General features: G+C 39.0%; 1 protein-coding gene across 1 annotated transcript; it reads left to right on the forward strand.

Annotated features, from left to right (window-relative positions):
• Window positions 1-8,213: 8,213 nt before the first annotated feature.
• On the forward strand, window positions 8,214-12,000 carry LOC128869831 (uncharacterized). Its single transcript, XM_054112432.1, has 2 exons — window positions 8,214-11,771; window positions 11,827-12,000. Exons 1-2 carry the CDS (start codon window positions 8,214-8,216, stop codon window positions 11,998-12,000), a joined length of 3,732 nt encoding a protein of 1,243 aa, XP_053968407.1.
• Window positions 12,001-16,083: the final 4,083 nt, after the last annotated feature.

The following is a 16,083-nucleotide window of genomic DNA, read 5'->3' on the forward strand; positions in this document are numbered from 1 at the left end:
GGAAATGTTGTAACGAGACTAGCAGGTACAATACCAAAAGGAAAAAACTATCAACTATTTTTTGATAATTGGTTTAACAGTCCGAAGCTTCAGGTGTATCTAATGAAAAATGGTATATTACCTTTAGGCACAGTAAGGTTAAATCGTGTAATAAACTGTAAGATGCCAACCGAAAAAGAAATGAAAAAGTTAGGCCGTGGAAGTATGGTTGAAAAAGTAGCAGATATTGATGGAGTTGAACTTGGTCCCGTCACTTGGTTTGACAACAAAGTGGTAAATATTCTTTCAACCTATGTCGGATGTCACCCTATGTCAACGAAAAAACGGTACTGTAAAAGAGAGAAGAAGTATATTGAAATCAATTCTCCTAGGGCAGTTGATGTATATAATTATTATATGGGCGGCGTTGATTTACTGGATTCTTTACTAGGCCTTTATAGAATACAACTGAGGACAAAAAAGTGGTATAAAAAGATTTTTTTTCATATGATTGATATGTGCGTTGTCAATGCTTGGATTTTGTAGCGTCGAAAGTCAAAAGAATATATGCCATTGTTTGACTTCAAGCTTGCAATAGCTGAACATCTTTGCAACGTTGGTAAATTGAAAAAACGAGGACGACCTATATCCACACCCTCAAACTCTCCATCGGCAAGTAGAGAAAATATACCTACCAGCAGTGAAAGAAGAAAGCGACAGGATTTCCCCTGAGTTCTGTGCGGACGGACGGAATAGGCCATTTCCCGAAATGGAAGAAAAACCGACAACTTTGTCAAAATGATTGCTCTTTTCGCTCATACACCTTTTGCGAAAAGTGCAACGTGTTCTTGTGCTACAACAACAAAAGGAACTGTTTTACAAGTTTCCACACCCAATAAATTTTTTTCCCAAAAATAACCCTAAACGCATATAAGGCCATATATGGCTTCATTTTTTTTCTTCCAAACCGCCAAGTGAATTTTTTAATTTTTGTAAAATACGCAATAAATTACCCTCAATCAACATAAATTTACGGTGTTTTATTTATTTTCATTATTTTAAACATTTCCATGCAGTAGAGGGTTAATTGATTTTTACCTTTGATTTCTTCGTTTAATTCTCTAAGCAACTTATTTTCTGTTTTCAGAGATTTTTTTGGCTTTCATTTTCTTGTACATTTACCGAGTCATTATTTTTTTTCTTTTCTCCTTCGTGTAGTAATTTTATTTTGTTATAATTTTTCTTGTATGACATTAATTTTTCTCTTAATATTGCGATTATAACTATCAAATCACTATTCTGTAGTTCGGCATTATCTATTTCTTGCTTTTCATCAATTGAGGTTAGGTCGATATCATCATGTTCGTGACATATTACTAAGGCACTTGTTATAAATTTAGATGTTTTTTAAATTCTTTTGAAGTCACTTTTGTGAAACACATTATCACATAAAATACATGTCACAATTGAGACTTTTTGTTCGGGGTGACACTTTAAATATATATCAGGTGGATCTTTCCCACCATCCACAGTATTCGCCATCTTCGCTCTTACATTACACCGCAATTTTGTATTGCTGAGTATAATTTTTTTTTTTTACTAGGATACGAGCTTTCTGAAGACAATAAAAGCTCTTCTCGTCCCAAGCTTTTTCAGTGCAAGGAAAGCTTTCGTATTGAAAGTTCTGTAAGCATAGAGAGCTTAAAGCAAATAGCTTAACCTCGTCTTTAATCTCTCTATTCGTTAACTATGTGCAGTTTTCAGCTTAAAGTTTAGAATTTGGCGCCAATATCATTTAACGAAAACAGATAGGGTTTGTGAACACTTGTATCTGCAAACAGCAGCCAGCTGATTCCTTATGAAAAGTTTTGCGTTCCTGCAAGGAACATTAAAAAGCTTAGAAAATGAGATTTTATGACATTTTTCAATATTAAGAAATAGACCATTCATAAGGCACCAGGAAAATAGATTATTCAACTCGGACTGTAGGGCGGCTGAATCACTAGAATTTCCTATTTCAGCGTACACTTTTAGGATATCAGCATAGAGAAGAAAATTAGCGAAGGAAAAGCACGAACAAATATCATTAATAAACAAAACAAATAACAAAGGTCCTAAAATACTACCCTGAGGTACACCAGAGGTGGCAGTGTACTGTTTCGAAGAAACTCCATCGATAACTACAGTACAGCATCTCTTTATTAAATAGGATCGAATCCAATCAAGGAACGTAGAATGAAAACCGAGACAAGCCAATTTAGTTACTAAAATCGTATGGGAGATTTTATCAAATGCTTTAGAGAAATCCGTTTATATCGCGTCAGTTTGGAAACCATTCTGGAAGCCTGTGTGGCAATCATCAGTAAACACGGATAAGTTAGATAACGTAGATCTTGCAGCAACAAAACCATGCTGCCGAGGACTAATTAGATGTTTAACGCTAAAATATAACTTGTCTTTAACAATGCATTCAAAAAGTTTAGATACAGCAGATAATTTGGAAATTGGTCTATAATTTGCAATATCGCTTTTATTAAAGCTCTTGAAAACAGGAGTGACTGAAGTCAGCTCCCAATCATTAATAAATATTCCTTCAGCCAAAGATTTGTTAAAAATTAGCTTAAGAGGTTGCACCAAAGAGCGACATTTTTTAAGCAAAGTTACCAAAAAGCCCATCTACATCTGAATTAGCAGAGTTTTTAATCTTTAACAATCCCTCGATGACATCATCATCTGATACAACAAGTATACCGACGTCAACTGAAGAAGACACTTTCCCCAAGAAATTATGGCGAATGGCTGCCAAATGTACTTCCTGAATATCTTCTTCAGACACAAAGATTGATGAAAAGAAATCGGCATCTCACTGACAGAGGAGGCAGTTACGTCCCTATAAAAAACAGAATTAGGAATATAACAGGCCTTTTTAATCGATTTAATATATCGCCAACAATTTTTCGGATTACTTTTTATATTAAGCTCAAATTTGTGAATGTATTCCTTATACAAAGATTTAATTAAAGTACGAAATTTATTCCTTAAAAAACTTATTTCTCAAATTTTTATGGTGTTTAAGTTCTTTCGTGCACCACGGAAACTTATAATTTACACGCTTAAAAATTGGAACATGTTGAGAACATATATCTAGGATTAAAGTTTTAAATATCTTAAAGCAATCAGCAACTTGAATATTGCCTAGAGATACTTCCTAAGCAATTTCACATAAGGCATTATCAAGAGTTTGGAAATCACACCCAGCAAAATTAAAGGAAGGATGATAAATTGGCTAACACGTTGTTCACATGCGACTTATACAAGCACTCATTACTTAAGGGTGGAATATATGACACACAAATATAAAGAAAACTAAGCGCCCCACGTATTCGCACGCATAGCTGGTCTAATACAGTATCAGTCTCAAGTAATTGAATGAGCGATGCGTGACGATTATTGCGAACTGCAATCATGACTCCGCCTCCTCTGCTAGGGTATGTTCAACAATGCATTATAATGCGCAACATACCATTTCAGAGTGAGCAGTGCGTTCAAAAATGCAAATATAGCAGTACTGCAAATGCAACGCGTTCTTAAACGTCATTTTTGTATCAAAAGTCGTGCATTATTTGCAGCAAAAATTTTCACACTGCCAATAAATACGCTAGTACAATGTCTGATGAAAAGTGTGTATTTAACTATTTATTTTAGCTTTTAATACAAAAATTGATGAAAAATACGATATTTAAACTTTATTTTATTATACTTTTCTTGGTTTTAGTGATTACTTTAGTACATCGGATATCAAAAGTCGTGCATTATTTGCAGCAAAAATTTTCACGCTGCCAATAAATACGCTAGTACAATGTCTGATGAAAAGTGGGTATTTAATTATTTATTTTAGCTTTTAATACAAAAATTGATGAAAAAAACGATATTTAAACTTTATTTTATTACACTTTTCTTGGTTTTAGTGATTACTTTAGTACATCGGAGATAAAATTACTGCTCAGAGTCCGACTAATATTAAACTTTTGACAAGATCTGTCCTTCTTTTAAGCTTTACACGGTTTTTTTTTTTCTTAAATTTAATAAAAGACTATCGGTTTTTTCCTCACATACCTCGTCCATGACCAGACTTAGTAACAATTCCATTTTACTGCACAGCGCGTTCATAAATGCAACAAATCTATTTGCAATTTTTCAACAAATCTATCAGTTGCATGAATTGTCACATTGACAGTGCTGCCAGCGCTGCAAGTACTGCGCATTATAATGCGTTTCTGAACATAGCCCTACATCCTGTTTTAACAGCATCTCTGTCTTTACGAAAAAGAACGTAAAGCTTTGGATCGAAAAATTCAGCATCAAAAAAGTTTGAGTTGAGCCAAGTCTCAGTTATAACCACAACATCATACTCACAACAAGAACTAAGCCATCGCACTTCTTCTGACTTATGTTACTTCTTAGTCCGGACGCATTTTCATAATATATTTTAATTCGATTATTAAGCCTGGCACAGGCAGCTAATTCTGCGGCGGTTGATTTACTTGCTTGCTTAAAATATTAAACGGACGAATAGATACATTAACAGGCCAAATTTCAGGCTTAAGCAGTTTATCGTAATTATGCTCACTAACACCTAACTTAAAGTTTATGTGCCCAGTTTAGTTTGGACCTTGCTCTCCAAAATGGCCAAAAGCGAATATTCCATTGGATTCGCGTCTGGTGAGTTTGAGAGCCATTGTGTAGACGTTAAGAAGTTCGGAACGTTGTTTTTAGCCAATCATGGTTCACTCGGGCTTTGTAACAAGGTGCCGAGTCCTGTCTGTCCGTCCATAGTCTGCCATTGAAATGGGGGTGGGGTAGACAAATCCCACAGCTTCAAAGCAACCTCCAGACTACTTTCCCGATAATATTTCGCATTTACCTTGACGGAAGGTTCGGTGAAAACGATTGGAGAGCGCCCATCTGCTGTTCGGCGGCCCAAAACATTACCTGTGGCGGGTGCTGCCTCCTGGTGGCCAATCGATGACTCAAATTCTCGTATGAACGGTCGGTCAAATAGACTCTATCGTTTTGGGACTTTACGAATTGCTCAATTTGAAAAAATTTCTCGTCAGAAAACACAATGTTCGGAATTTGACCGCTTGCGGCCAAGCGAATCAACCCTTTCGCTAGCTCAAGTCTGATTTGTTGCTACTTTGGAGTGAGATCATGCGCCTCTTGGATCTGGTAAGGTTTGCTTTGAGATCATTTTTCAATATGCGGCGGATGCTACGGTCAGATATTTTCAGTTCGTTCGCCATTTGTTTGGCCTTTCCTCGGGAATTTCGCTCAAGTCGCTTCTTCACTTTTTGAACCATTTCACGTGATGCTGCAGTCCATGACGTTTCGCGATGCTACCAGTATCATTGTAACGAGTAATGGTGCGATAAAAAAAAAACCTTCCTTACTTTAAGGTGTACGACCTCACGAACCATCGCTGATTGTGATTTTCCAGCCAAATATAATGCAATCACACTATTACATTTGAATTCCATTACTAGTATTCTTTTTTCGCGTTTACTCTTGGCAAAATGCTTCCGCGGGCTTGTAAACAATACTCTTGACTATCATTTAGCAAACTAATAGAGTGGTCTGAAGTTGGTTACACTTCGAGTGCCGGACCCTGCAATGACATTCACAAAAAATACCTTCGGGAATTATACAGGGGATTTTTTAACGGCTACTATGATTTTAAGGTTACATTCTGTGGTTAATTTCTTACGAAAGAGATTTAAAAGTTTGGTTCCAGCTCGGATGCCCTGGGAATGGGAGCAATTATATGTTTGCCTTGCCCAACTGCACGAGAGTAGGTTTGTTTGAAAAATTATCTATTAGATAGCATTAAACAGTGTTGTTTTTTTACTTAAAACGCGTGAGAAATTTAAAAGAATATTGTTTGTTTCCCTGTTACAATGTTTGTTGAAAAAACTAAAGCGCTAACCATTTTGACATTTATCGACAGTCCGTCACCACACTTAAGAACATTATCAAATTTTAAACTTTATCTTTACTATTTTAGGAGCAAAGTTTCTTAAGATTTGTGGTTGTTGCTATGGTTGTAGTAGCATAAACATTCCATATACATGTACGGGGAATGCTGCCAGAGTGACCGTCCATGGCCGGATATAAATCCGGGTCGTTCCGATAACGTAGAACCGACTGTCGTGGGAACGTAAGATTTGTGGTCTTTATCAGCATTTGAAACTAAATTATTTATAATTTATTGCAAAAATAAAACACATATAAAGGTGTTTGTTTCCCTGCATCAAAAGATATGGTATTATTTAGACACACCTTATTAATAACGCAAAAATATTCTTATATGGTATAACAGATATCAAGCAACAGAAAAAATTAACCTTGGGAGCTAAATCAAATTGGTAATGGAATTAATAAACGGTGAACAAAAACTGTTATCAGGCAAAATAAAAAATAAACTTTGCGAAATAACTACAAGTACAACGGAGAAAACATTTCTCATCCAATAGCTGTTCAGAACCAAGTTTTTCGTTAAATTTCAGAGTTCGGACGACCAATGCGCGTAACGGTCAAAATAAAGATTTCAATCATTTTTTTTAACTTAATAAAAAAATTGATGATAAATTTTATAATATGGGATGAGTTTTGTCAGTGGCAGAGCACAGGGCGGCTATTGTGTGCAATTTCTTCATTAATCATAAACCTTTGGATGACGCTGTACTCAATATATGTATATAAGTATATGTACATATATTATATTTATGTGAATTGAAAGAGACCATAAATAAAAACTCAGTTTCATAAAATACAGAATCACAATATTCTATTCTTCAAAGCAAATTAAAATAATCTAATATACCATATTTCTATAAATAGATTAAAACGCAGAAGATTTTTTTTCTTAGACTCATAGCATTAGTCTTGAAAAGATTTTGTCCTAAAGTTTTAACCATAGTCATTGTAAACAATTCATTATACTTAAAATGAAAAAAGTAGGATACAATAGAACTGAAACTTTATATCATCTTTTTAGACCTAAGATCAGTTTTGAACTAAGTTTATTACAAGCGCGCCACATTAATCCCTTTAAATCTCATAAATGATTATTGTTAAAATTTTAATATGAAAACTAATCAAGACTAATCTAGGAAAAAATATCTTCTACTTTTTAATACATTTATCGAAAGGAGTATACTAATCTTTTTTTAATTGATTTTTATTTTTATTTCTATTACTATTATTATTTTAGCACATGTGCGCAAGGGTATTATAATTCTGTTCACTTAACGGTTATATGTAGCAGCATAAAAGACCCAAAATGCCCATAAGACCCAAAATGATGAGACGAGTCGATATAACCACGTCGGTTCGTCCGTCTGTGCGCAAAACATCTCGAGCAAAAATTAAAGTACTTCAATGCAACTTGATACGCGTATTACTCTTTGTAGGGCGACATTGGTGTACAACCGCACAAACCCAAAATATAAAGGTAATTTTTAAAATAGGAGAAGAGCGTGATATCTACGAGTGTTAAGGGTTTAAGGTTTATTTTCGCATCACCCACAATTTGGGCTCACCCTATTCCTTTCACTTCTCTATCGCTCACATTTCATTTCATCGTTCACTTCGCTCTTCGCTGCTTTACACATTGTTGTTATCACTTACTCATCATTTCATCGTTCATTTCGCTCTTCGCTGCTTTACACTTTGTTGTTATCACTAACTCATCATTTCTTTGTGCAGAATTTAGTACATCTGCATTGCCAACAACATACATGCACATCGATACATATGTATGCCGAAAAAATACATAAAGCCCACGTCGCATCGTCTTCGCATGATCTCCCCTTCACCTAGCATCGATAAAGGGATAGCGGTGCCCAAAACCATTATAAAAGGATCAGCCTACGCACCTTTTGATACAGTTTCGTTTTCGTTTGCCATCACAGCTCCCCCGGTATCGGTAATTAATTAAGCATAAATCTTCATCGCCCTTTTTTGCCTCGGGTCTAAATATTATACGTTTTTATAAAATAAAGAATTGTTTTTTCGATCTAATTTCGTGTTTCAATTTGCGGAGAGAATTTAAGTTAACTGGGTTGGCCAGTCATCATCCATAGCTTGGTCCTTCGAGCCGGATTTGAGGAGCTGGCCATCGCCATCGTTGTCAACCAATTGACTTAAGTTTTAATCATCACATACAAGTATTGGAAATGGAGCCTCACAATATACCTGCGGATACGTCACCACCATCAACAACCCCCTTTAGAGAAAGCGATTCGGTGCATCATGAGGCGGGAACACCACGAACTTCCCAATCCGTGTGGTCTCAGGCTAATGATGCGTCTGCTCATTTGAAAACGCAAAATGAGTACCGCATCAAGGTCAAACAGCGTCAACAAATTCTGGATAGAATCAACATCGAACGCATACTTCCGCATCTTAGCAGTATTTCCGTGCACGAGCTCGAGGCAAAATTATCGGTACTGGAACGTCAGTACGAATCATTTCACCATCTACAATCAGAATTGGAGCTAATGAACGATGAAGAACTCAATCAACCACATCGGGATACATTCGATGAATCCTTTTGTGCAGCGAAGGCAATAATAGTGCAGCGCATAAATGTGCTTAACCCCGCACGCCGAGAAACTATATTCAACAGCACAGCGATTGCATCTCCGTCACATCGGGTCAACCTTCCGAAACTTCAACTCACGAAATTCAATGGTCATCATCGAAATTGGATGGATTTTTACAACATGTTTTTAGCGCTCGTTCACAACAACAACCAATTAGCAAACATCGAGAAGTTTCAGTACCTCCGATCATGTCTCGTCGACTCAGCAGCTAGCCTCATACAATCGTTTGAGGTGACCGATGAAAATTATATCAAGGCGTTGGATCTGGTACGGTCTAGATATGGAAACAAGCGGCTAATTTTCCAAGCTCATATTCAACATATTTTCGAAGTACAGGGAGAAACAAGGCCGAATGCATCATCGATGAGGGCGTTCATAGACGTCGTCAATACCAACTTACGAGCTGTGCAATCACTAGCTTCAAATCAGCAAGTATCAGATGGCATACTCTTGCATCTGGTATCCTCAAAGCTCAATACAGACACGAAAGCCAAGTGGGAGGAAGAGGTTACCCACTTGTTTGATCAGCGATCAACTGCCATGAGTTTTCATCTGCCCACTTGGGAGGACTTAGCAAAATTCTTAGAACGTCGTTGTCAAATTGCAGATATTTTGGAAGCCGGGCAGCCTAAAACACTCATACCAAGAACTCAGCTAACAACACATAGGCACAACAAACGTGACGAAAAATGGGCTATGGTGACTACCAAACAAGCAAAGTGTGAATTTTGCAATGCGGTTCCCCATCATAATGCCTTCAAATGCGACACGTTCCGTGCCATGGATCCACTTGCAAGATATAACTGTGTGAAAAGACTGAACTTGTGCTTGAATTGCCTTGGATCAGGTCATAAGTCGAATGATTGTCCTTCAGTCCATCTCTGTAAACACTGCAATGTAAAACATCATACACTATTACATCGAAATGATTCAGCCATTACCAACATATCACCAAGAGCAGGTTTGCTCTCATCATTTGCTCTTAAGGTGAGTCTCGATCAATCAGAAGTTATTCTTGGAACAGCAATTATTCATGTTTTTAATTCTCGGGGAGTGAGCATCCGAGCTCGCGCTCTGCTAGATTCCGGATCTCAACTGCATTTCATCACGGAGAAATTGGCACAACATTTAAGAGTAACTCGAAAGGGCGTAGATATCGACGTCAGTGGAATAGGTCAAAGGAGAGCAAAGGCGCAACATTTATGTTGCATAGCGATTAAATCTCTAACCGAAGATTATAGTGCTACCATTGATGCACTAATCATACCATCCATTACGTCATGTCAACCTAGTCGTCGCATCGATCAGTCAACCATTTCGATTCCAGATACCATTTCCATCGCTGATCCGACATTCAACATACCAGGACAGATTGACATACTCATTGGAGCAGGATTATTTTTTGAGATACTTAGTAAGGGCCAAATACGTCTCAACGGTCCAGTAATACAAAATACCAAATTTGGTTGGGTGGTTGCAGGTGCCATTCCTGCGCACGTAACATCAGCAGCTGATCCATCACCTCCATACAAAGCATTCACATCAGTCACATCAGAGTCCATTTTAGATAAGCTCCTGGAAAGGTTTTGGGCAATCGAAGACATTTCAGCATCGTCATCGTCGACTCTATCATCGGATGAGCTCGAATGTGAATCCTATTTCAGCTCTACTACTCACAGGTGTCCCGTTACCAATAAGTTCATTGTTCGCCTTCCATTTCGTGAAGAACCTCATCACCTGGGTGCTTCAGAAGAAACCGCAGGCAAAAGAATGTTTTCGTTAGAATCCAAACTGAATCAAAACTCAAATCTTCGCAGAGATTACAATGAATTCATGGAAGAATATATCAATATGAAGCATATGATTCCAGTTAATTTAGAATATTCACCAAGAAATCGCCTAAACTATATTCCCCACCACGGGGTCACAAAACTTGATAGCTCGACTACTAAGCTGCGGGTAGTCTTTGACGCCTCCTGCAAAACCTCAAATGGATATTGCCTAAACGATATGTTGAGAGTTGGTCCCCAGCTACAAGATACGATATTCACAATTTTGACCCGATTCAGAAGACACAAATATGTCATTATGGCTGACATTGCCAAAATGTATAGGCAAATCTGGGTCGACGAACGAGATACCCAATGGCAATGCATTTTCTGGCGCCCAACCTCTGAACAACCACTTACCACATATCAGCTACAAACAGTTACTTATGGTACTAGTTGCGCACCGTACCTTGCTGTAAAATGTCTACAACAGCTGGCAATTGATGAAGCGAAAACTTACCCAATCGGATCAAAGGTAACACTAAGCGACTTCTATGTAGACAATTTAATAAGTGGCGCAGCTAGTATCGGCGAGGTCATCGAAATCAAAAATCAAACCATAAACTTACTGAATTGCGCGGGGTTTCCTTTACGAAAATTTGCATCGAACGCATCCGAAATTGTTGCCGATATTTTACCAGAAGACAAAGAAGAGACAATTCGTTTCCACGACACTGAGTTTGTAAAAACGTTAGGGTTAAAATGGTCACCTGTTGAGGATTGCTTTCTATTTCATTTGGTAGCGGATAATAGCGTTAAAACTACAAAGCGTTCAATTCTATCAAAATTGGCAAGTTTTTTTGATCCGATAGGTCTCCTCAATCCTTTGATAGTAACATGCAAAATTTTGATGCAACAACTGTGGAAGCTGAAGTCGCCATGGGATGATGAGGTCCCACCCGGGATCAAGGTTCATTGGGAGCTATTCAATAAACAATTACCGCTTTTACAAACATTAAAAATACCCAGGTATGCTAATATTGATATCGATACTAAACTTCACGCATTTGCAGATGCAAGCACTAAGGCATATGGAGCATGTGTGTATGCAGCATGGAGTGATGCATATGGTGAGCATTCGTCACTACTCTGTGCTAAATCTCGAGTGGCACCAACGAAAGAGATTACATTACCTAGGCTAGAACTTTGTGCAGCCCTAATGGCCGCAGAACTGATGTCAGCAGTTAACAACATACTCAATCTTCCTAGCGCAAATGTATACTGCTGGTCAGATAGCACAATTGCGCTTGCTTGGATAGCAGGTGAACAGTCGAGATGGAACGTTTTCGTGGCCAACAGGGTAGCAAAAATACAGCAATTAACGAAAACCTTTTCCTGGAATCACGTACCAACAGACCAGAATCCCGCTGATATTGTATCACGTGGAGCATGTGCCAGCGAACTTTTACGAAATACACTTTGGTGGCACGGACCAGAATTTATCCAACAGAGCTGTGATTATTGGCCTTCAGCAGTGCATGTATCACAAAACGAATTACCAGAACAGCGGCTTCAAAGAACTGCATTAATTGCTATTCCAACTTCTGACTTCATTAGTAAACACAAGTATGTTAATAGCTACATGAAATTGCTGAGAATTTTTGCTTATGTAAGTCGATTTATTCGTGGATGTCGAAAGCAGTCATCAGTTAATGATTGCATCAACATATCGGCACCTGAAATGGATGAAGCATTAGAATTGATATGCAGACACATTCAATATATTTCATTTTCAGAAGACATCCACGCCATTGAGATTGGAGAACAACATCGCAACTCAAAGCTAATTTCATTGTCGCCATTCTTGCATAAGAACTTACTCAGAGTTGGAGGGCGACTTAAAAATTCATTATTGCCTTTTAACAGTAAACATCCAATTCTACTTCCATCATCACACGCATTTGTAAATACATTAATTCGACATTTTCATCATCATCACTTGCACGCCGGAGTCCAAACGCTTCAAAACATTTTGAGAGACAAGTTCTGGATAACAAACGCACGCCATGTTATAAGAAGGGTAATTCACGATTGCGTATTATGCTACCGCAGTAACCCAATTATTGCTGAGCAAATTATGGGGCATCTTCCAGCCGATCGAGTCCAGCAAACTTACCCGTTCGAAGTGACAGGAGTGGATTATTGTGGACCTGTCCTTATAACTCAACGGATTCGCGGCCGTTCACCAATTAAGTCTTATATTGCAGTATTTATTTGTTTTGTAACTAAGGCAGTACACTTAGAAGTTGTACCCAATTTGTCCACACAAGCATTTATAGGTACCTTAAAGAGATTTATTGCTCGACGGGGGAAAAGTCGCAAAATAGTGTCCGACAATGCCACCAATTTTGTGGGTGCCAATCGAGAACTACGCCAGCTTTTGTCCGCTTTCGTTACCAAGGAACATATAGAAGAGGTTCAACGTACATGCCTGGAGAATGGAATCGAGTGGCAGTTCATACCTCCCAGGTCTCCACACTTTGGTGGACTCTGGGAGAGTGCAGTTAAATTAGCAAAGTACTTTCTTCGTCGTGCTATCGGAACCACCACCCTAACGTTGGATGAGCTTCAAACTGTTTGTTGTCAATCCGAGGCAATAATCAACAGCCGATGTCGACAGATGCTAATGACATGCGCCCATTAACACCGGCTCATTTTTTAATAGGACGGCCTCTGACAACAATTCCAGACTCGAACTTTTTGGGCCGTAATGATAACTTACTGAAGCGCTACCAAATAGTCCAGCAAATACACCAAAATTTTTGGGAAAGATGGCACTGCGAGTATCTTAAAAATTTACAACAGCGAACAAAATGGAAAACGGAATCTCAAAATTTACAAACGAATGGCATGGTCTTAATAAAGGAGGAAAATACACCTCCACTTAAGTGGACAACAGGTCGCATCACTGAAGTCAAGCTTGGCGACGATGGTCGTGTTCGTGTAGTGGTAGTAAAAACCAGAAATGGTCTACAAACACGAGCAATATCAAAGATTTGCAAATTACCAGTATAATTTGCTGATTATTTTGGAGTAGCTAACTCCAACCGGGGGAGGATGTTAAGGGTTTAAGGTTTATTTTCGCATCACCCACAATTTGGGCTCACCCTAACTTTATTTTCGCATCACCCACAATTTGGGCTCACCCTATTCCTTTCACTTCTCTATCGCTCACATTTCATTTCATCGTTCACTTCGCTCTTCGCTGCTTTACACATTGTTGTTATCACTTACTCATCATTTCATCGTTCATTTCGCTCTTCGCTGCTTTACACTTTGTTGTTATCACTAACTCATCATTTCTTTGTGCAGAATTTAGTACATCTGCATTGCCAACAACATACATGCACATCGATACATATGTATGCCGAAAAAATACATAAAGCCCACGTCGCATCGTCTTCGCATGATCTCCCCTTCACCTAGCATCGATAAAGGGATAGCGGTGCCCAAAACCATTATAAAAGGATCAGCCTACGCACCTTTTGATACAGTTTCGTTTTCGTTTGCCATCACAGCTCCCCCGGTATCGGTAATTAATTAAGCATAAATCTTCATCGCCCTTTTTTTGCCTCGGGTATAAATATTGTACGTTTTTATAAAATAAAGAATTGTTTTTTCGATCTAATTTCGTGTTTCAATTTGCGGAGAAAATTTAAGTTAACTGGGTTGGCCAGTCATCATCCAACGAGTATGTTATACATGAAACACAATTACTTTAAAAATTAAATCACGTCCGCTTTTTAAACAGAAGTGTTTGACGATTAAAAACAATCCGAAAATTTTTAAATGATCGCCATTCACTTGGGAGTAGACAGGATGATTCTTCTGCATATGGTTGAAGCAGCTTACAACTTCCGGGATTAGCCCAAGTATCCTCTGGGTAGCTTCCGAACACCCGTTCGAGAGCGAGCTAACGTGAGAGGGCGAAGCATTCCAGGATAGCTGGTTGTGCGCTAGGTTTGGGACCCGCACTTAAAAGTCCTCCCAAATGAAAATATTAAAAAAGCCTCGAATGAGAACTTCCTATACTGATGACGACCCCTGCAAACGAAATAAAGACCACGATTTCAGGGCATGCACCTGGAATGTCCGGTCCCTTAATGGGGAAGGTGCCTCTGTCCGGCTGGTTGATGTCCTCATCAGAGTAAAGGCTGACATCACTGCTATTCAAGAGATGCGATGGACGGTGTCGGATTTGTCGTGGGAGAGAGACTTCGTCGCCATCTACTGTCGTTCACTCCGGTGGACGAGCGCCTCGCAATAATACGCATAAAAGCACGATTTTTTAACATCTCGCTCATTTGCGCTCACGCCCCGACGGAAGAGAAGGACGATGCATCCAAAGATTTCTTTTATGGGCGCCAGGAACGTTCCCGACATAAAAATAATGCTTGGCGACTTCAACGCCAGGGTGGGCAACGAGGGAATTTTTGGTCCCACAGTCGGAAAATTCAGCCTGGACAACGAAACATCAGCTTCTAGTGTATTAGATGTACTATGTACGATCCGAGCACCCAACATCGACTCGATTCATTACCTTGTTGCAGCCAAACTGCTCACACGTCTCTGTGCAGCAAAAAACGTGCATCTACCTACGCAAAGAATGTTCAACATCGAAAAGCTGCAATCACAACAGACAGCCAAAAGATGCGCCACTCGACTCTCACTCCTGTTCTCAGAGCGTACTGCCCAACAAACCGGCATGCACGAGCAATGGAGCAACACGTACCGAAGATAAGTTTGGATTCCAGCGAGCCCTAAAAAACAGAAGGCTTACAGAAGGTTTCAAGACCGGGGCGTTTTCCTGTAAGAACAAAGACGGCGATCTAGTGACTGACATCCAGAGCAATCTTAAATTATGGAGGGAACATTTCTCGAACCTGTTAAATAGTGATAGCTGCGGATGTTACAGAGAAAAAGTGAAGATCTCGATACCCCAATCGTTGACTGTCACTCCGCTACCCGACCTTGTCGAGGCGAGAATGGCTATAATGCGGCTAAATAACAACAAAGCCGAGGGCGCCGACGGACTGCTGGCTGAGCTATTCAAACATGCCGGCGAGGTGCTGGTAATGGACCGAAACATGGTCGGATGAAAACATGCCTGCCGATTGGAATTGAAATGTGCTCTGCCCAATCCATAAGAAGGGTAATCCTGCAATCTGTGCGAATTACAGGGGGACTAGTCTTCTAAATATCGCCTATAAGGATCTAGCGAGCGTACTGTGTGAAAGGCTGAAGCCCACCATCAACCAGCTGATTGGACCTTACCAGTGTGACTTTTGACCTGGAAAGTCTACCATCGACCAAATATTCACAATACGCCAAATCTTGGAAAAGACCCATGAAAGGAGAATCGACACACACCATCTTTTCGTCGATTTTAAAGCTGCATTCGACAGTACGAAAAGGAGTTACCTGTATGCCGCGATGTCTGAATTTGGTATCCCCGCAAAAATAATACGGCTATGCGCAGAACTTAATCGCTCGGCACAATTTTTTTTTATAAGAGCGTACAATTGTTGGCGTATGCCGATGATATTGACATCATCGGCCTTAACAACCGCGCTGTTAGTTCTGCCTTCTCCAAACTGAATTAAGAGGCAAAG

Source organism: Anastrepha ludens, chromosome X (assembly GCF_028408465.1).
Source record: "Anastrepha ludens isolate Willacy chromosome X, idAnaLude1.1, whole genome shotgun sequence".
In the NCBI taxonomy this organism is placed as follows: Eukaryota; Metazoa; Arthropoda; class Insecta; order Diptera; family Tephritidae; genus Anastrepha; species Anastrepha ludens.

Coding starts and splice junctions, on each gene's coding strand:
- LOC128869831 (XM_054112432.1), top strand. CDS start 8,214: ATGGAGCCTCACAATATACCTGCGGATACGTCACCACCATCAACAACC. Junction 11,772..11,826: donor ACGTTTTCGTGGCCAACAGG/GTAGCAAAAATA, acceptor ACGTACCAACAG/ACCAGAATCCCGCTGATATT.